Below are 21,491 nucleotides of genomic sequence, written 5' to 3' on the forward strand. Positions count from 1 at the left end.
CTAAATTACGACCAACAACTGGAATTCATGTTTATTCATGTTTTATTCAAATAAATTAGCCACATAAAGAAACAATATTTATTTTCATATAACATTCATACAAACACACACACACAGTCAAGTAGCAAATCAGGAAAATCATAACGCATATTTCTTAATATCCAACATTTTACCAAATAGGACATCTTACAGATCTGCGTCAAAAAGGTTCTTAGTGTTTCAATAGTTTGGTCAAACTAAGTTTGTGAAGATATATTCATTGTAAAGTGAAATGCTTATTTTTTTCTTCAATACAGCAAGTTAAATCAAAGTAGCAAAACTGGGTCTTATGGGCCCACCCGTTTTCTCTTTGTGCTGATTGGAGGAAAGAGGGTTACTCTGATCGTAGGGGGTTTGTTCTGAAGAAGGCACAAGCGCTGTTGGTGAGTGTAATCAAGCAAAATCTAATGTCATTAAGAAATATTAACACTGCTTATTTCAGAGAGAAATCTATCAAACAACTTTTAAGCTTCAGGCTTCCAACACTTTTCCTCTTCAACATGTTGTTCAAAAGAAGACCACTTCAAAGATATGGTCAAACTAACCAAAATAACAAAGGTGCACAGCTATCATGGTGGAAACAGCTGAAGTAAATGGTGGTGTTTCAAACACATTCTCTAAAAATAAATAGGCCTAACACATACACCCAAGTACGTTGTATTTACCTCTAGCTAGCGACCTCTACCACCTACGGCCAATTCATTGAGAAAACTCACATTGCAGCAAAAATTATTGTAGTGCTACAAGTTTTTTTCCATTTTCTTTTCTTCTTTTCTTAGAAAAATACAAATACAGCCATGGTCCTGGAACCCAACTGCTAGGGGAATCTTCAACACATTAGCATCTTGTGGCAGAAGCAGCTTGCTCATAGCATGAGCTACACAGAGTACACCATGAAAGCACTAGCTAGCTAGCATTTTGAGTTGCTGGAAAGTAAGCAGTGCTTCTTTCTCTTACTCTGCTCTCTCTTTGGCTTATCTCTAGTTCTGCCATTGTACAATGGCAGAGGCAACTGTGTTGTCAAGAGGAAAAGCACTATGAAATGGTTTGGGTCCTTTCTTTTACACCTATTCATATCTATGTTCATGTTCAACAAAAACAGAAGCGTTCTAGTCTCTGATCTACTCAGCTAGCGCCCTCTGAAGGTACCAGCAGGCAGGTAATGTACGATCCTATGTCAGCTCTTTATTTCTAATTTCCTCTGCATTTCAATGTGAAATATTGCACTATAGTCCCAAAGTCTTTGTTCTGGCTATGTGAAAGCAGTACAGCATATAGCCTACACATAGCCTTCACATCAAGTGAAAAGTAAAGTGGTTAAAGTCACTGATAGGGAATGACATCATGCTCATAGGTCTTCAGGGTCTTAAGTTTAGACAGTGTTTCCACATTTTTGGGACTTGGTTGCCTGAGAAGGTAATGATTAAACAGCAAAATAGCATGATCGAGGATTCCTCGCCATAAGGACATAAAAACAGAGGGAATATGATTAGAAAGTAACCATACATAAGTATAAATTATCAATTGAAATCAACCTTTTTTTAAGGCACACACACACACACACACTGCTTGCTTATAGCAGTACCTATTGTGCTTTAGACACTCAGCAAGTACATTTTTTCTTCCGTTTCGGCTGATCAAGATGTACCAGGTTTTTATCTTCTTCTGTGGTAAAAGCAGCATTAGCTCAGCTAGAATCTTGCACAAACAAATCACAGTTTGTGAAATCACTATAACATTGTGTTCAAAGATTGTTTGGAAGATTAGAATAGTTCTGATGCTGCATGCGTGTAGGATTGCCACAAAGTAATATCAAAAAAATAAAGTAAAAAACAATGAAATGTAGTAAAGGTCTGTATACAGTAAGCAAAAATGGAAAAGACAAAATCAGGAAGACTGGATCCTCCTGTTTTCAAACAAACAAAAAAACTGAAAAAACTCACAACTGTTGAAATAAGTCTTACATGACCTAGTCTGGTTCATTGATACCAGTCCTCATTGTTTTTTCAAGACTAGTCCTTCACACACCCCTCCAGAGAAGGAGATGGGTGAGTTGGGGTCCCCATTAGGGAGAAAGGACAGGTACAGGGGTCCCCTGTTGCGTTGAGGGGGTCCCAGACCTTTTTGTTTCTCTGGGGGGGTTCGAAAAGAACTAAGAGCCATCTCCCCAAAGTTTTGTTATTGCTTAATTGTCAGCTTATGTGATCACACACAGATACACACACCTAGATGTGAGTGTTTGCATGTTGTTCAAGAGAGTTTAGATTTGTCACTTGCATCTGTTTTTTTTTTATCTGTCCACTCTATAATGAGTTTTTCATAGAGTTTGTTTTTCTCCCCAATTGTTCTCTTTTCACAATTAGGACGATCTGTTCTGTCATCCTATCATCTTATTCTCGTCATCTGATGATCTGTGAGTAACTCCACAGCTCAAAGTTCTGTTCCCACTGTCAAAAAGTGCTCACCCTTCCTGTCCATCAGTGATGACATCACCATTACATTTTTCCTCAGGTTGCCATACTGAACAAGTACTCTGGTCCAGTAGGAATTTGTTGTTTCCTGTTTCTCCTTTCTTTCTCTCCATTACTTCACCATCACACAGCTGCTCAGCTGTCCAGCCCGGCTCAGCTCCTGCATCTCAGACTCTCTCCCGGAGGCTGAATCCAGGCTCCACCTCCCCTGCCTGACCATGAGGGGGAAGGGGCCCTGGGTGAAGGCCTGGTTCTGGGCCTGGGGTTGGTAGTGGAGGTTGGTCTGGGGATAGAGGCTGGGTTGCTGGCTGATGTGCAGGCGAGCCTCGAGGAGGTAAGCAGCGGAGGCCACGGGGGAGAGGGAGGAAGAGGAGGCGCAGTAGGAGGATGATGATGAGGAGCAGGAGGAAGAGGAGCCATAGGAGGAGGAAGATGACTCCAGAGGCTGCTGCCAGAAGGCGTGCTGGAGAGCCAGGGGGCTCTGGTGTAGGGACAGGTGTTGAGGTTCCTCCTGGAGGAGGGAGGGGGTGGGTGTGTCAAACAGGGTAGAGGGGGCAAAGACAGAGGTGGGGGAGGGGGGCTGCTGCTGGGACAGGAAGAACAGGGGGTTCTGGGTAGATGCTGACTGAGGAGCCTGGGGCTGGTGCTGTATCTGGAGCATTCTGTAAATAGAGACAGGAGGGGTTAGAATTGCACTTACTGTGACTATGTGGCTGTGATTATATTTATGTGCAGGTGTGTGTGTGTGTCTGTGTGTGTGTCCCCATCTTACCTTTGCTGGTGCAGAACTTCCTCCAGCATGCTGCAGTGCTCATTGATGGTGGGGCCTATTGATCCCCGGCTGCCACGGCTACTGTGGTCGGAGGTCAGAGGACAGACCTGCCTTGCCAGACCATTGATCTTATTCAGACCCAGAAGACCCTTAGTGCGCGTGTTCTTCCTCAGCTGTTGGCGGAAGGCTTTCAGACCTGGGGAGGCGCACAGAGGGGATCGGTTAAATGCTGTTAGGCCTGATACATTTCCTTGTAGTGATGATGATGATGATGATGTGAATGATACATACTGTATGTAATGGTTATAAACTGACATCACCCATACCTTGTGTGAGGGAGGTGTCAGAGGCTCTGCGGCCCTCCTGGAAGCTGGAAGCCTGGGCCTGGGGGAGTAGGTGAGAGAAGAGGGCCGGGTGGGTACCGGCAGGGACCAGCGCCCTGGGGCCAGTCCCAGAGGCTGTCATGGCTGACAGGCCCCCCACAGGGGGGCGCAGGGCAGGGTTGGGGGTGGACAAGGACTTCAGACAGCTGTCAGACGATGCACCGTCGGAGAGGCTGACCACGATGCAGGGGGGGTTGCACTCGTGGAAGTGAGGGGAGACCTCGGCCAGGGTGTGTCGCCGGGAGGTGGTGGTGGGCAGGATGAGGGGTGAGCAGGTGTGTGTGACCTCCTCCTCCTCCAAGTCACGGGGCCGCACCTCCTCACTGATGCTGGTCTCCAGCAGGCTGTTTGGGGAGATGGAGCGGTTACACAGCTGTCGGTTCAGACTGGCTTCCACCGGGAACATCACACGCTGGAACAATGCACTTTGGTCATATTCCATCTCTGAGTGCATGGGAGGTGTGGTCTTGCACTGAATGGGGTAGGCTGAAGTTCTGAAGCTGTCCTCCATGATGACCTCTGGGGTACCGGAGTCGGAGGTGCTCCTGGGTTTCTGGGTCCGGGGCCCACACTGGCGACTGAGCTGCAGGGCCCGGTGTTCCCTGTCCCTCTCCAACAGCAGGTAGTAGATGGCAGAGAAGTGGTTGTAGCTGCTGCTCAGCAGAGACTGGGGCAAAAGACAAGGACTTGTTAGTCAGCCATTTTGGTTAAAAGGGTGTCATAATAAAGGACTGTATTAGCCATCTTTTTACTCTCCTCTCCCTGTTTCTCTCATTCTCTATTTCTTTCTTTATTTCTCTGTCAGACAGGAAACACACACGGACACACGCTCTGCGCCCGTCACTTTGTGCTCACTCAGTCTGATCTACTGAGAGACTCCTGTTGGAGCTCGTCTCCTCAGTGCTCAGTGTCAGCCTTTAAAAGCAGATGCCAGTTATCCCCCTAATTCTCCCTACAAAACGAGTAGTAAGCCCACCAGGCATACAGGGATCCAGGGTGGGTTTGACTGTGGTGCCTGCCTGGGAGGCAGCATAACATACCACCTGCTCTACTACCAGACATGACTAACTGTCTCAAAGCCCCAGCACTTTCAACCCAGTACCCAACCCCATTAGCTGTTTCTACAGTGTACTTCAAATACTGTATTCCTATGACACTAGTGATACTCTGTATAAACTACTATATAACCTATAACCTATAACCTGTAATCTATATAACAACGCAGCTCCACTCACTCATTACCCTCTTCTAATCCTCCTTCCATGATGATAACACCAATCAACCAATCAGCCAATTAACAAATCAACCAATCCTCCACTCACCTCGATGGTCCTCTGGCGGTCGATGCCCAGGGTTTGCATGATGCCTAGGACGGACTCGCTGTAGTCCCCCAGGTTGGAGTTGTAGTCTGTGAGGGGCAGTGCCATGCTGAGGGTCTGGTTAGGAGCTGTGGGGTCGGCCAGCATCCAGCGGTGCTGCTTGATCTGGGCCACACTGATCCTCTTGGCTGGGTCCACCACCAGCATCTTACGGATCAAGTTCTCACAGTCTGGGGGGAAAAGAGTGGGAGGGAGAGAGAAGGAGGATGGAGGGAGGGAGGGAAAGAGGTAGAAGGGAAAGCAAGGTCATTCTCTGATGCTATAGCGTGTGCTTTTATTTAATATAAACAGTAAAGCTATCAATCCCAATCACACTTTGAAATGTTTCACTGTGTTGTTGCCATGGTGATGTGTACCTTGAGACATGAAGAAGGGGATTCTGAAGCGCCCCTCTGTGACTCTCTGTCTGAGGGCGGGGAGGCTGGGCCCGTCGAACGGAAGGGATCCGCACACGAGAACGTACAGAACCACACCCAAACTCTGTAGAGGAGAGATAGACCAGGAGGAGAACATCAACAAATGGTCTCTCCCTCTACTTCTGTATTCATTTGTTTGACATGAAAATGGTAGAACTTGGTTTCAAAACGCTACGTTTATTGTCATGAATCTTGCCCTGTAGGCAGAACTGAGCGATTTTTGCTAGATAGGCCAGCTGCAAAGTCAAAATTTGCTATATTGTAAAATATTCATGGAAAACAAAAAATAGCTTTTTGGTATTTATTTATGATTAGGGTTAGGCATTAGGGTTAGCAGTGTGGTTAAGGTTAGGGTTAAGGTTAGGGTTATATGCTGACTAGACAGGGCACGTGCGTGCATCCGCCATCGCGCACATATTGATTTTGTCCATCCACATCAGACGCAATCAGGACACGCAGGTTGAAATATCAAAACATACTCTGAAGCAGGTCGAAACAGGTCGAAACACATAAAACATTAATGGACATTTAGCTGGCTAGCTTGCTGTTGCTAGCTATTTTGTCCTGGGATATAAACATTGGGTTGTTATTGTACCTGAAATGCACAAGGTCCTTTTTTTTGGATCTTTGTAGAATTTTGACCCATTTTGAGCCACACAAAATCCGCAGATAAAAGGGGAAACCTAGTTAGTTTCTAGTAAACTCTCCTCCTTCAGGCTTCTTCTTCTTTTGTGGACTTTATATGGAGGTTGGCATACAACTTTAAGGTGCATTACCCCCACCAACTGGACTGGAGTGTGGACCTCAGTTCATCTTTCAATCACCCACGTGGGTATATGCTCCTAAAAACCAATGAGGAGATGGGAGAGACGGGACATGCAGCGCGTCAAAAATAGAACCAAGTTCTATTTTAGCGCCTAGATACGCAGACGCTCATTGATGTGCGCGAGCAATTGAAATTATTGAATAACATGTATGTGTACATTTATTTTGCAAAGCTTGCAAACGCAATGCAGGCGGTGTGGTCAGCATGTTAGGTTTAAAATCAGATCTTATGACTTTGTGACTGTGCCAGCTTGTGACCACTCTGCAGAGCTGTCTCCAGGGCAAGATTCATGACAATAAATCCCAACCTGCAGACGTCCCTCAATCCCCAGTTGTGCCCTGGACACCATATGTGAATTGCTTGCCCCCTATCTATTCTCAGAGTTCGTACTGCTTGGTGACCTAAACTGCGATATGCTTAACACCCCGGCCGTCCTACAATCTAAACTAGATGCCCTCAATCTCACACAAATCATCAAGGAACCTACCAGGTACAACCCTAAATCCGTAAACATGGGCACCCTCATAGATATCATCATGACTAATTTACCCTCTAAATACACCTCCGCTGTCTTCAACCAGGATCTCAGCGATCACTGCCTCATTGCCTGTGTCCGTAATGGGTCCGCGGTCAAACGACCACCCCTCATCACTGTCAAACGCTCCCTAAAACACTTCAGCAAGCAGGCCTTTCTAATTGACCTGGCCCGGGTATCCTGGATGGATATTGACCTCATTCCGTCAGTAGAGTTTGCCTGGATGTTCTTCAAAAGTGCTTTCCTCTCCATCTTAAATAAGCATGCCCCATTCAAAAAATTCAGAACTAAGAACAGATATAGCCCCTGGTTCACCCCAGACTTGACTGCCCTTGACCAGCACAAAAACATAATGTGGCATACTGCATTAGCATCAAACAGCCCCCACGATATGCAACTTTTCAGGGAAGTCAGGAACCAATATACACAAGCAGTTAGGAAAGCAAAGGCTAGCTTTTTCAAACAGAAATGTGCATCCTGTAGCACTAACTCCAAAAAGTTTTGGGACACTGTAAAGTCCCAGCTACCCACTGCACTGAGGCTAGGAAACACTGTCACCACCGATAAATCGACGATAATCGAGAATTTCAATAAGCATTTTGCTACGGCTGGCCATGCTTTCCACCTGGCTACCCCTACCCCGGCCACCAGCTCTGCACCCTCCGCTGCAACTTGCCCATGCCCCCCCCCCCCCGCTTCTCCTTCACCCAAATTCAGATAGCTGATATCCTGAAAGAGCTGCAAAATCTGGACCCCTACAAATCAGCTGGGCTAGACAATCTGGACCCTTTCTTTCTAAAAATGTGCCGCCGAAATTGTCGCAACCCCTATTACTAGCCTGTTCAACCTCTCTTTCGTATCGTCTGAGATCCCCAGAGATTGGAAAGCTGCCACAGTCATCCCCCTCTTCAAAGGGGGTGACACTCTAGATCCAAACATTACAGACCTATTTCCATCCTGCCCTGCCTTTCGAAAGTATTTGAAAGCCAAGTTAACAAACAGATCACCGACCATTTCGAATCCCACCGTACCTTCTCCGCTATGCAATCTGGTTTCCAAGCTGGTCATGGGTGCACCTCAGCCACGCTCAAGGTCCTAAACGATATAATAACTGCGATCGATAAAAGACAGTACTGTGCAGCCGTCTTCATCGACCTGGCCAAGGCTTTTGACTCTGTCAATCACTGCATTCTTATTGGCAGACTAAATAGCCTTGGTTTCTCAAATGACTGCCTCGCCTGGTTCACCAACTACTTCTCAGATAGAGTTCAATGTGTCAATTCGGAGGGCCTGTTGTCTGGACCTCTGGCAGTCTCTATGGGGGTGCAACAGGGTTCAATTCTCGGGCCGACTCTATTCTCTGTGTATATCAATGATGTCGCTCTTGCTGCTGGTGACTCTCAGATCCACCTCTACGCAGACGACACCATTTTGTATACATCTGGCCCTTCATTGGACACTGTGTTAACAAACCTCCAAACGAGCTTCAATGCCATACAACACTCCTTCCGTGGCCTCCAACTGATCTTAAACGCTAGTAAAACTAAATGCATGCTCTTCAATCAAACGCTGCTTGCACCCGCACGCCCGACTAGAATCACTACTCTCGGCAGGTCTGACTTAGAATATGTGGACAACTACAAATACCTAGGTGTCTGGTTAGACCGTAAACTCTCCTTCCAGACTCAAATTAAGTATCTCCAATCCAAAGTTAAATCTAGATTCGGCTTCCTATTTCGCAACAAAGCCTCCTTCACTCATGCTGACTATCCTACCGATCCTTGACTTCGGCGATGTAATTTACAAAATAGCTTCCAACACTCTACTCAGGCAAATTGGATGTAGTCTATCACAGTGCCATCTGTTTTGTCACCAAAGCCCCATATACTACCCACCATTGTGACCTGTACGCTCTCGTTGGCTGGCCCTCACTAAATATTAGTCGCCAAACCCACTGGCTCCAGGTCATTTATAAATCACTTCTAGGCAAATCCCCGCCTTATCTTAGATCATTGGTCACCATAGCAACACCCACCCGTAGTATGCGTTCCAGCAGGTATATCTCACTGGTCATCCCCAAAGCCAACACCTCCTTTGGCAGCCATTCCTTCCAGTTCCCTGCTGCAAATGACTGGAACGAACTGCAAAAATCTATGAAGCTGGAGACACTTATCTCCCTCACTAACTTTAAGCATCAGTTGTCAGAGCAGCTTACCGATCACTGCACCTGTACACAGCCCATCTGTAATTAGCCCACCCAACTACCTCATCCCCATATTGTTATTTACATTGTTATTTATTTTGCTCATTTGCACCCCAGTATCTCTATTTGCACATCATCTTCTGCACATCTATCACTCCAGTGTTAATACTAAATTGTAAATATTTTGCACTATGGCCTATTTATTGCCTTACCTCCATAACTTACTACATTTGCACACACTGTATATAGATTTTCTATTGTGTTATTGACTGTACGTTTTGTTTATTCCATATGTAACTCTGTGTTGTTGTTGTTTTTATTGCACTGCTTTACTTTATCTTGGCCAGGTCGCAGTTGTAAATGAGAACTTGTTCTCAACTGGCTTACCTGGTTAAATAAAGGTTAAATAAAAATAAATAAATAAATAAAACACCTGCGTTCAAAACATGGGTAGCCATGTTGTGTGCGGTTTCCCTGTGAGCCCTTACCCAGATATCCAACTGTGGCCCTTCGTACTCCTTCCCCTCGAACACCTCGGGTGCTGCATAGGGAGGGCTGCCACACCACGTAGACAGGGGCTCGCCTGAGTTGTAGAAGTTTCCGAATCCAAAGTCTGAATGGGAGGGAGAGAGAGATCGACTTGTTAGTGAAACTCATGATTATTTGTGTGTGTTTGTGTGTGGGTGCCCATGTGTGTGCTAGCGTGTGCGTGCGTGTGTGTTTGTTTGTGTGTGTGTTTACTGACTACAGACTGTCACACTGGGCCTTTGCGGCATCAGATCAGCCCTGCTCTGATCCTACTATTTTACCCTGAAGAATCCTCTAATTCTTGGCAGTTGGCACTTCATTAGCACAGACCCAGTGATGCATGGCTTCTCTTTAGTAGAGAAATGTAGCTGTCTGAACATCAGTAGGGAACCATCAAGGACAGAGGGTAGTCTACTATCTGTTATCACAGACTCACCGGCCAGTTTGATATTCATATTGGCATCCAGCAGCAGATTCTCAGTCTTGAGGTCACGGTGAACGATGTGGTGTCTGTGGCAGTAGTCCACCGCCATCAGGATTTGCCAGAACTTCTTCCGTGCCTCGTCCTCGCTCATGCGCCCATTTGAGGTCAAGTAGTCTAGAGGAAGAAAGGGAGAAAAGAAGAGAGGGGGCCAGTTAACATTCAGAGAACCAAATAAGGACTGTAAATCCTGGGTAAGAGAGGATCTTGATATCTATTTGACCCCTTTTATTACGTAAAATCAAACAGCCCAACCCAGTTTACAACAATGGGGATATTGAATTTGGTCCTCACCGAACATCTCTCCATTTTTGGCGTATTCTGTCACAATATACAGCATATCTTTAGTCTCCATAACCTAAGAGGAATACAAAGAGAGACAATGGAGAGAGGTTAGCAAGAAGTAGGCTACACACAAATGCACATAAACATACAGTGATAACGTGAGGAAAGAGGACTTTCCACTGTAAAGGCTGCTGTAAGTGTTTTAGCAGAGCCAGGACTGGGCACTGGGGACGTTTTCTGGACACCTTATTTTTCCACTGACCACACTTCCTCCTGCCTGTTCCATAACTCCTCTCATTCACACACACATACACACACACGACACGCTGACTTTCCATGATATGCACTGTTGCATAACAGAGCTGACAGGCACTTCCTGCATGCTCTTTATTTATAGGATATGAACACAGAAACAGTTCAAACCAGTATTCCCACTAAGACTGTGTTGTCTTTCATTAGTTTTCAACAGAAACCAAATCTCTTTAATTCTGGGAAAGAAAAAGAAAAGTTCAGACACAAAGGTCGAGCTTGTGTATCGAGAACCCATCACCACCGCAAAGACAAAAATAAAAAGAAGGAAAGACGCAATGTCCCATCCCCTTCCTGGAACTCCCCAAAACTTCTCAGGGCCAGGAGAGCCCTCGGGGACCAAACATTGTGGGAGTGTTGTGTCACTACCACATCTGAAGAAAAGACTGATAAACATCGCTGCCAGGACTCAATAAACCAACACCTAAAGCTATGTCACACATTTTATAGCCTCATTTCATTTCCAACCCAGTTTCTCTTTGACTTTTCTAACTCTGTGAGAGACAGTGAGGTGTTGGGCAGCAGTAATATTTAGGGAGGCACAGAGGCTCCCATACAGGGAGTAATCTATAGTCTTTATCTGAGAGATGAGCACCACTCTGTGTCCCTCTCACCTAGAGGTGCTGCTGGTGTCATACAGGCTTCCAGAGAAGTAGTCTAGCACGTTAAGGGCCCGTCATACTGGCCCTTGAAGAGTGGTGTGTGGGGGAGTGTGTGAACGAGAGAGAGAGAGAGACAGAAAACGAGAGAGAGAGAGAGACAGAAAACGAGAGCGAGAGAGAGACCCAACCAAATCATGAGAAAACAAAAAGATAATTACTTGACACATTGGAAAGAATTAACTAAAATAGCAAACTAGAATGCTATTTGGCCATAAAACAGAGAGTACACAGTGGCAGAATACCTGACCACTGTGACTGACCCAAACTTAAGGAAAGCTTTGACTATGTACAGACTCAGTGAGCATAGCCTTGCTATTGAGAAGGCCGCCGTAGGCAGACCTGGCTCTCAAGAGAAGACAGGCTATGTGCACACTGCCAACAAAATGAGGTGGAAACTGAGCTGCACTTCCTAACCTCCTGCCAAATGTATGACCATATTAGAGACACATATTTCCCTCAGATTACACAGACCCACAAAGAATTTGAAAACCAATCCAATTTTGATAAACTCCCATATCTATTGGGTGAAATACCACAGTGTGCCATCACAGCAGCAATATCTGTGACCTGTTGCCACAAGAAAAGGGCAACCAGTGAAGAACAAACAACATTTTTATGTTGATTTATTTTCCCATTTGTACTTTAACTATTTGCACATTGTTACAACACTGTATATAGACAAAATATGACGTTTGAAATGTCTTTATTCTTTTGGAACTTCTGAGTGTAATGTTTACTGTTAATATGTATTGTTTATTTCACTTTTGTTTGCTATCTACTTCACTTGCTTTGGCAATGTTAACATACGATTCCCATGCCAATAAAGCCCTTAAATTGAAATGTAATTGAATTGAGAGAGAGAGAGAGAGAGAGAGAGAGAGAGAGAGAGAGAGAGAGAGAGAGAGAGAGAGAGAGAGAGAGAGAGAGAGAGAGAGAGAGAGAGAGAGAGAGAGAGAGAGAGAGAGAGAGAGAGAGAGAGAGAGAGAGAGAGAGAGAGAGAGAGAGAGAGAGAGAGAGAGAGAGAGAGAGAGAGAGAGAGAGAGAGAGGCTGTGATGATCTCCAGAGATGCAGGGGGGTAAAAAGGGACATTTTGTTCACATAAGATGGAAACTGCAGCTTATTTAAAGGTCAAGGTTCAACGCTTTGATGTTATTCTTGAGGCTTTCCCCCTCTCCTCTTCTAGCTACTTCCTCTCCTTGACTAGTCATACGGTACAGACTGCTCGTAATTCAGTGTTCTGTTTTTGGTTATTGGAAGAGGGGGATGATAAGGAGAGGATGTGACCTCTGATCACAAGATCACCTTCACCGCACTACACCTCCCCCTCAGTGGGCAGATGAGGGGGTGTGAAGGAGAAAAGGGTTTCCCTCAGGTCATAGATACCTGCTCTAAACTTCATCAAACAGCTAGCACCTGACAAGCTCAACCCTCACTGTTGTCCAGAGAGAGAGAGAGAGAGAGAGAGAGAGAGAGAGAGAGAGAGAGAGAGAGAGAGAGAGAGAGAGAGAGAGAGAGAGAGAGAGAGAGAGAGAGAGAGAGAGAGAGAGAGGGAGAGAGAGAAAGAGAAAGAGAGAGAGAGAGAGAGAGAGAGAGAGAGAGAGAGAGAGAGAAAGAAAGAAAGAAAGAAAGAAAGAAAGAAAGAAAGAAAGAAAGAAAGAAAGAAAGAAAGAAAGAAAGAAAGAAAGAAAGAAAGAAAGAAAGAAAGAAAGAAAGAAAGAAAGAAAGAAAAATAAAGAAAGAGGGGGGCAGAGAGAGAGAGAGTGAGAGAGATAGAGCCCTGTGTCTCTTTAGGGGGACTATCCCTCCGTATGAATCTGCTCACAGTGGCTCATCTGACATAGAGAGGAACTGAGGAATTGTCCTCTGGAGGACATATGACACATCAGGCTTTCCTGTCTCACTCAAGGCATGTGAGAGGGGTAGCATTGAGCCCTGTGTGTGGGTGTGGGTGTACTTTTTGTGTGTGTACTTTGTGTGTGTGTACTTTGTGTGTACTTTGTGTATACTTTGTGTGTACTTTGTGTGTGTATACTTTGTGTATACTTTGTGTGTGTGTGTACTTTGTGTGTGTATACTTTGTGTATACTTGTGTGTGTGTGTACTTTGTGTGTACTTTGTGTGTACTTTGTGTGTACTTTGTGTGTACTTTGTGTGTGTGTGTACTTTGTGTGTGTACTTTGTGTGTACTTTGTGTGTATGTGTGTGTACTTTGTGTGCTTGGCGGGGCCACCTTTACATTAGGAAATATTACACTTGACTTCCATAGACGCTAATTGAGCTTGACACACAAGCCTATAGAGACTGACTCATCCAAGCAGCAAAACACTATTTCCTTCCCTCTGTCTACTGCTCTGCTCCTCTGTCATCATCTCACCAAAGAGAAAGAGAGTTAAAAAAGGATTGAATTAATACATAAACAGTAGGGAGGCTATATACAGGGGGTACCGGTACAGAGTCAATGTGCTGGGGCACCAGTTAGGCGAGGTAATTGAGGTAATATGTATATGTAGGTAGAGTTAAAGTGACTATGCATAGATAATAAACAGAGTAGCAGTAGCGTAAAAAGAGGGGATGGGGTGGGTGAGGTGGGGTGTGGGGGACAATGCAAATAGTCCGGGAAGCCATGATTAGCTGTTCAGGAGTTTTATGGCTTGGGGGTAGAAGCTGTTAAGAAGCCTTTTGTACCGCTTGCTGTGCGGTAGCAGAGAGAACAGTCTATGACTAGGGTGGCTGGAGTCTTTGACAATTTGTAGGGCCTTCCTCTGACACCGCCTGGTATAGAGGTCCTGGATGGCAGGAAGCTTGGCCCCAGTGATGTACTGGGCCGTACGCACTACCCACCTGTAGTGCCTTGCGGTCGGAAGCCGAGCAATTGCCATACCAGGCGGTGATGCAACAAGTCAGGATGCTCTCGATGGTGCAGCTGTAGAACTTTTTGAGGATCTTCTTTTTTTCTTTAAGCAATGGCTTTTTTCTGGCCACTCTTATGTAAAGCCCAGCTCTGTGGAGTGTACGGCTTAAAGTGGTCCTGTGGACAGATACTCCAATCTCCGCTGTGGAGCTTTGCAGCTCCTTCAGGGTTATCTTTGGTCTCTTTGTTGCCTCTCTGTTTAATGCACTCCTTGCCTGGTCTGTGAGTTTTGGTGGGCGGCCCTCTCTTGGCAGGTTTGTTGTGGTGCCATATTCTTTCCATTGTTTAATAATGGATTTAATGGTGCTCCGTGGGATGTTCAAAGTTTCAGATATTTTTTTTTAAACCAACCCTGATCTGTACTTCTCCACAACTTTGTCCCTAACCTGTTTGGAGAGCTCCTTGGTCTTCACGGTGCCGCTTGCTTGGTGGTGCCCCTTGCTTAGTGGTGTTGCAGACTCTGGGGCCTTTCAGAACAGGTGTATATATACTGAGATCATGTGACACTTTGATTGCACACAGGTGGACTTTATTTAACTCATTATGTGACTTCTGAAGGTAATTGGTTGCACCAGATCTTATTTAGGGGCTTCATAGCAAAGGGGGTGAATACATATGCAGGCACCACTTTTGCGTAATTTAGTTTTTAGAATTGTTTGAAACAAGTTATTTGTTTCATTTCACTTCACCAATTTGGACTATTTTGTGTATGTCCATTACATGAAATCCAAATAAAAATCCATTTAAATTACAGGTTGTACTGCAACAAAATAGGAAAAACACCAAGGGGGATGAATACTTTTGCAAGGCACTGTAGCTCGTCTGGTACGCTCGTGTCACTGGGCAGCTCGCGGCTGTGCTTCCCTTTGTAGTCTGTAATAGTTTGCAAGCCCTGCCACATCCGACGAGCATCGGAGCCGATGTAGTACGATTCAATCTTAGTCCTGTATTGACTCTTTGCCTGTTTGATGGTTCGTCGGAGGGCATAGTGGGATTTCTTATAAGCGTCCGAGTTAGAGTCCCGCTCCTTGAAAGCGGCAGCTCTACCATTTAGCTCAGTGCAGATGTTGCCTGTAATCCATGGCTTCTGGTTGGGGTATGTACGTACGATCACTGTGGGGATGACGTCATCGATGCAGTTATTGATGAAGCCAGTGACTGATGTGGTGTACTCCTCAATGCCATCGGAAAAATCCTGGGAACATATTCCAGTCTGTGCTAGCATAACAGTCCTGTAGCTTAACATCTGCGTCATCTGACCACTTCCTTATTATCCGAGTCACTGGTGCTTCCTGCTTTATTTTTTTCTTATATGCAGGAATCAGGAGGATAGAATTATGGTCAGATTTGCCAAATGGAGGGCGAGGGAGAGCTTTGTACGCGTCTCTGTGTGTGGAGTTCAGGTGGTCTAGAGTTTTTTTTCCTCTGGTTGCACATTTAACATGCTGGTAGAAATGAGGTAGAACGGATTTAAGTTTCCCCACATTAAAGTCCCCGGCCACTAGGAGCGCTGCCTCTGGATAAGCGTCATCCCTCTGTTCCTTGCCACCACACCTCCATCCCTACTCCCTCGCTCTCTACCTCTCCTGCTTATTCTGCCTGTGTTGTTTGTCCCCAGCACCAACTCAGCCTGTGTCTCTCTCTGTGCACACGTAGCCAAACACATGGACCAGTCACTCACCTGTATCCATGCAGGATATGTTGTCAGTCAACACACCCAAAAGAACACACACACACACACAATTCCAATATAACAATGTCACCCTATTATAATAGAGAGCACACACCTGGTAGAGTTTGATGATATGGGGGTGGTTAAGCAGCTTCATGATCTGGACCTCTCTGTAGATCTTCTCTAGGTTGGACGGGTTTAGTCTGGTCTTGTCAATTATCTTTATGGCCACCTGGCAGTGGACAACCAACCAACACAGCAAACTGTAAAAACACTGGTATCTAGGTCTACTATATCTAGGACAAATGCAATATGAGAGGCTGATATGATTCTATCAATTTTTTTATTTTTAGTTCAGTCTGTGTGATTTTGAAATGAATAAAATATTATATGAAACCATTGTTAATAAAAGAGCAGGGATGCTGACCTGTGTTCTGGTGACTTTGTGCCTTGCCAGTTTGACCACAGCGAAGTTTCCTTTCCCCAGCGTGCGGATGATCTCGTAGAAGCCGACCTGTAGAGGCCTTCCATGAGTATGGTTGGGCTGGGCCCCCGGGCTGCTCTCCGTTATGATCACCATGATGCCCGACTGATTAATGTATTCCAAAGGATAGGATTCAAATTGTGTGTAGTTGGCTATCTGCGATGCAAAAGACAAAATTGTAAATATCAAATACACATAAGCCTATGCATAATGACATTCTTATTTTTTTATTTTTTTATTGTAGGCCTATTATTAGTGTGTTATCAATTGTTAATGCATTACATTATCAATGTATTATTATAATTAATGATAATAACGTTATAAAATATAGGCCTAATCATTAGGCTACACTTTTAGCTAGGCGTAGCCTATTCGTGCTCATCCACAATTAAGATTCTGAATTAACATTTGCATTGCATCATGATGACGCAGAAAATAATTAAATATAGACCACATCCCTTCACATCTGTCAAATCTTTACAAGCTTGCACTAAATTTAATTAGCCTACTGCACTAAACATATAGCTTATTAATTACATTTAATAAGCGCTGGATTCAAGCTACAAACATGCCAAAATGTGAGAAGTCAATGGATAATAGACATGTAGGCCTTTATAACACAACACACAATACAAAATTGTTATGTGTTAAAGTAAAAAATTAAATTGCAGCTCGGCGCATATAGGCTGCCTGAATCAGAGACAAATAAAACAATAAAAGGTCTAAATAAATAAACAACTATAAAAATAAAATAAAATAAAATATTATACATGTCCATTATAGAACCACCTTGAACTGTAAGCCAGTGATTTCCAAACAATCATAAGAGCATTATAGTGTCTTACCGTATTGGATGTCGGTACACCTCTCACAGTTCAATCCGTTGTCATAGGCAGCTAAACAAGTCATTCCATAAGGATATTGTATTTGCTGTAAATACGAGAAAAGTATAATAATACAACATAGAACTTTTTATTTTTTATTTATTTTAACGAAATATGTACAGAAATGTACAGTACTGTGTGCCAGTCGTATCAGTAAGAACTATTTACAGGGTGACTTGGCCGGTCACATAATCGGCTACTGCACTGCACTGCTCCTTCTGCATGTGCACTCCTCTGGAATGCGGACAGCCGCAGCGTTCATATGGAAACTCCTCCTCTCGCGCTCCTATAACAAATTGATACCATCTCATTAACGTCACACCCGCGTCAGAGCTTCGAGTGGGGCGCAAGGCTGGGCGCGAGCGCAAAGCTGAAGTTGCTGGGCAACCGTGCGGCTTGGCGCGCGGTGACGCGAGTGCTGATGGAGAGGTTGCTTGGAGACGGGGACGGTGACGTCAGTCTCGGCGATGTGTCACCACGTGATGTTTCCTCCCAAGCTGTTGATGCATAGCAGAGCCCGAGTTGGCGCTCGCTCATCCCAGCGTTTACATGCGCTCCCTCGACTTTCAAGTTGCCTTTCCTCTCCTTACTTTGGGGGAAAAAGTGAAACCAAAAATGGTTCTTAATCATTATGAACCTTTTTAAACTGCATGGATGGCATGTCAATTCTATTCTATATTATATTCTATTAATATACTAAATTAAACAAAAAGTGAAAGAAACTGTATTATGAAACTAAGATAACTTATATAAAGTATGATGGAAAAAAATATTTGGAGTACTTTAAATGAAATTGTGGGCAGAAAGACTAATTCAACTCCATCTTTCATTGAATCAGAAGGCTCATTCATCACAAAACCTTTTGATATTGCCAATTATTTTTATGACTATTTCATTGGCAAAGTGGGAAAACTCAGACATGAAATGCCAACAACAAACTGTGTCATCATATTTATGCATTAAATAGCTAATAATAATTTAAAAAACATTACAATTTTGAATTATGTAAAGTTAGTATGGGAGAGGTGTTGTCCTTCAATAATGAGAAACCACCTGGTATTGACAACTTAGATAGGAAGCTACTGAGGATGGTAATGTATTGCCACTCCTGTTTGTCATATCTTTAATCTGAGCCTGGAGAAAAGTGTTTGTCCTCAGACCTGCAGGGAAGCTAAAGTCATTCCGCAACCCAAGAATAGTAAAGCATCCTTTAATGGTTTTAACAGCAGATCAATCAGCTTGCTGCCGGCTCTTAGCAAACTTTTGGAAAATTGTGTTTGACCAGATACAATGCTATTTATCTGTAAACAATTTAACAACAGACTTTCAGCATGCTTATAGAGAAGGGCATTCAACATGTAGCACTGACAGAAATGACTGATGATTGGCTGAAATAAATTGATAATAAAAAGATTGTGAGAGCTGTATTGTTAGACTTTTGTGCAGCCGTTATTGGAAAAACGTTTGTGTGTTTTGGTTTTACATCCTCTACCATATAATGGGTTGAGATCTATCTATCGAATAGAACATAGAGGGTCTTTTTTAATGGAAGCTTCTCTAATGTAAAACATGTAAAGTCTGGTATTCCGCAAGGCAGCTGTTTTGGTCCTTTACTGGCTTGATATTAACCTGTTTATCCACTTGTCCTTCAGACAAGGAGGTGACTGAACATTTTGTTGTGTTGTTTGATGCAAGAAACCACTTAAAAAAATTAAATGCAATATTATTCCCATACCATTATTACAGAGAATCAGACAAATTATTCTACCCTCTGCCTATTGGTTACTTAGCTTATTCAAATCTGTCTCAAAATACAACACTGCCCCTTTAAGACAAAAAAAAAGCTCTTTAGCTGACTCACTTTTTAAAGATGGCTAGAAATGTACACGTTTTCTGCTCTTGTAGGAAGCAATCACTCCCACATTGCTGACTACAAATTAGTTATAACTGGGCTAATAACTCACTAACTAGCAAAGAATATGAACAAATGTGAACACTTGGCTACATGCAGCTCTCACTTTGATCTCAAAACAAGGCCATAATAATCGTGCTGTAAAACTGTCCAGTTCAAAGTTAATAGCACAAATCCATATATGGCAATGGTCTATTTGCATATAGGCCTACTGCAGCTCTGATTGGATATGGCATACCGGGCTGTGTAGAGAATGGGCCTGAGTCCTGCCTGTCAATGCAATAGAATCCTACTCTGATGCGCTCTGCCTACAACAAAATCTCTTGCATAGTTTGTTTTGTTTCGGTATGTTGCATTGAAAGTGGCTAATATTGCATTGATTCGATCACAATTTCCACAGTAAAGGGACACGTTGACAGTGTTAACTAACAGGGAAAACTCTAGAAAGTTGAGTGAAGTTCAATCTGGTGCTTCTCTGCCCCGGCTGATACTTCTTCTGTGCGGCAGTCTCGGCTCCGCATGCTCGCAGCTGAGAGGGAACATTGGTGGCTAGTTATAAAGTAGACTGAACATATCTAAAACTAAACCATTGTATTTGGTACAAATAATTCCCTAAGTTCTAAACCTCAGCTAAATCTGGTAATGAATGATGTGGCTGTTGAGCAAGTTGAGGAAACTAAACTTCTTGGTGTCACCTTAGACTGTAAATGGTCAAGGCATATTGATTCCATTGTTGTAAAGATGGGGAGAGGTCTGTCTATGATAAAGAGATGCTCAGCATTTTTAAATCACAGTTGACCAAACAAGTCCTGCAGGTTCTAGTTAGATCTAATCTTGACTATTGCCCGGTGATATGGTCAAGTGCTGCAAAGAAGGACCTAGAAAAGCTGCAGCTGGCCCAGAACAGAGCAGCACATCTTGCACTTCAATGTACACAGAGGGCTAATGTCAACAGTATGCATGTCGGTATCTTTTGGCGCAACGCAGAGGAGAGATTGACTGCATCAATTATTATTTTTGTGAGCAATATTAATTTGTTTAAAACATGTTGCTCTGACAGACATACTGTACTTACCCCACCAGACATGCCACCTGGGTTCTCTTCACAGTCCCCATGTCCAGAACAAATTCAAGAAAACATACAGTATTTTATAGAGCCATGATTGCATGGATCTCCCTTTCATCTCATATAGGGCAAGTGAACAGCAAACCTGGTTTAAAAAAACAAATAAAGCAACACCTCACTGCACAACGCCTCTCCCCAGGTGACAAAATGTTTGTGTGTATGTATTGACATGTACACTATATATACAAAAGTATGTGGACACCCCTTCAAATTAGTTGATATAGCTATTTCAGCCACACCCGTTGCTGACAGGTGTATAAAATTTAGATATTCAAATAATGATTGACATATTTTCATAAAAAATGTTATTTTGATGAATGTATTCATACTATTTCATCCTTCCACAAGATATAGTCCCGACACAAATCTAGAGTTGCTATCCAAGCCGACTGGTCGTTCATTCTATCGGTTCGGTTGCTAGAGACGCGACCCAGTCTTTCAGTCTTTTTGTTCTGTATCTATGGACGCGACCCAGTCGATCTTTCTAAATGTTCCATTGCCATACTGGCTGGCAACGTTGTTATCCCTTGCTTGATAGCTAGCCAACTACGGCTAACTTACAGTCACATCAAAAAGTGCAGCCAGAATAACAGCAAAGTAGCTGCATTTGCATTTGTTTAAGCTGTTTTCTAGTGACATTTATTTGGATACATCCATAACAATGAGCTAATGAAGCGCAATTTCGCCTGGTTTAGAAAATGTGCTCACTCGTCAGGACACTGTTGTTTAGAGGAGCTAGCCAACAACACAGCAAACACAATCACTTCAAACTGAAGCTGGAAAGGCTGCAAACTAGCTGCACTTCGTTTCGTTTGAATTTTTTTCAATTGACATTTCTTTGTATATATCCATAAAAATGATGCCAGCTGATTCATGATTTAGACTGGCTGAGAAACGCTGCCTGCCTGTCTGTCTCGTCCCAACTCCCAACACATTAATTACTATGGGACAGCTGGAGATCAAATTTGAATATTGAAACAATGTTGAAAATATCGTAGAGACAGACAGCAAGGTTTATACAAATATCCGCTGTTGTTAAATGTTAGTCTAAAAGAAATGTGAGATAATGTCTAGATGCTTTTTATAGTGGAGATCAAGCTTATAAATTGCCTTGCTGGGCTGATGAGACAGTGGAGTAAATAGGCATTTTAACGTCATAAATTTAGCCGGTGGTAACTTGTGGAATAGACACCAGCTGGAATGCGGTTTTAA

The 21,491-nt window shown here is 43.7% G+C and overlaps 1 protein-coding gene across 1 annotated transcript; it reads right to left on the minus strand.

Moving 5' to 3' along the window:
* Positions 1 to 24: 24 nt before the first annotated feature.
* On the minus strand, positions 25 to 17,919 carry LOC121571609 (serine/threonine-protein kinase SIK2-like). Its single transcript, XM_041883166.1, has 11 exons — positions 17,203 to 17,919; positions 16,301 to 16,513; positions 15,989 to 16,105; positions 10,328 to 10,391; positions 9,989 to 10,150; positions 9,513 to 9,637; positions 5,401 to 5,524; positions 4,988 to 5,214; positions 3,609 to 4,332; positions 3,283 to 3,478; positions 25 to 3,172 (listed from the first exon to the last, which is right to left on the minus strand). Exons 2-11 carry the CDS (start codon positions 16,451 to 16,453, stop codon positions 2,623 to 2,625), a joined length of 2,442 nt encoding a protein of 813 aa, XP_041739100.1. The 5' UTR covers positions 16,454 to 16,513; positions 17,203 to 17,919; the 3' UTR covers positions 25 to 2,622.
* Between the last annotated feature and the right edge of the window lie 3,572 nt (positions 17,920 to 21,491).

The sequence above is a fragment of the Coregonus clupeaformis genome, chromosome 40, assembly GCF_020615455.1.
Source record: "Coregonus clupeaformis isolate EN_2021a chromosome 40, ASM2061545v1, whole genome shotgun sequence".
Classification (NCBI taxonomy): Eukaryota; Metazoa; Chordata; class Actinopteri; order Salmoniformes; family Salmonidae; genus Coregonus; species Coregonus clupeaformis.

Coding starts and splice junctions, on each gene's coding strand:
- LOC121571609 (XM_041883166.1), bottom strand. CDS start 16,453: ATGGTGATCATAACGGAGAGCAGCCCGGGGGCCCAGCCCAACCATACT. Junction 10,151..10,327: donor CAAAAATGGAGAGATGTTCG/GTGAGGACCAAA, acceptor TTCTTCCTCTAG/ACTACTTGACCTCAAATGGG. Junction 5,525..9,512: donor GGCCACAGTTGGATATCTGG/GTAAGGGCTCAC, acceptor TCTCCTCTACAG/AGTTTGGGTGTGGTTCTGTA.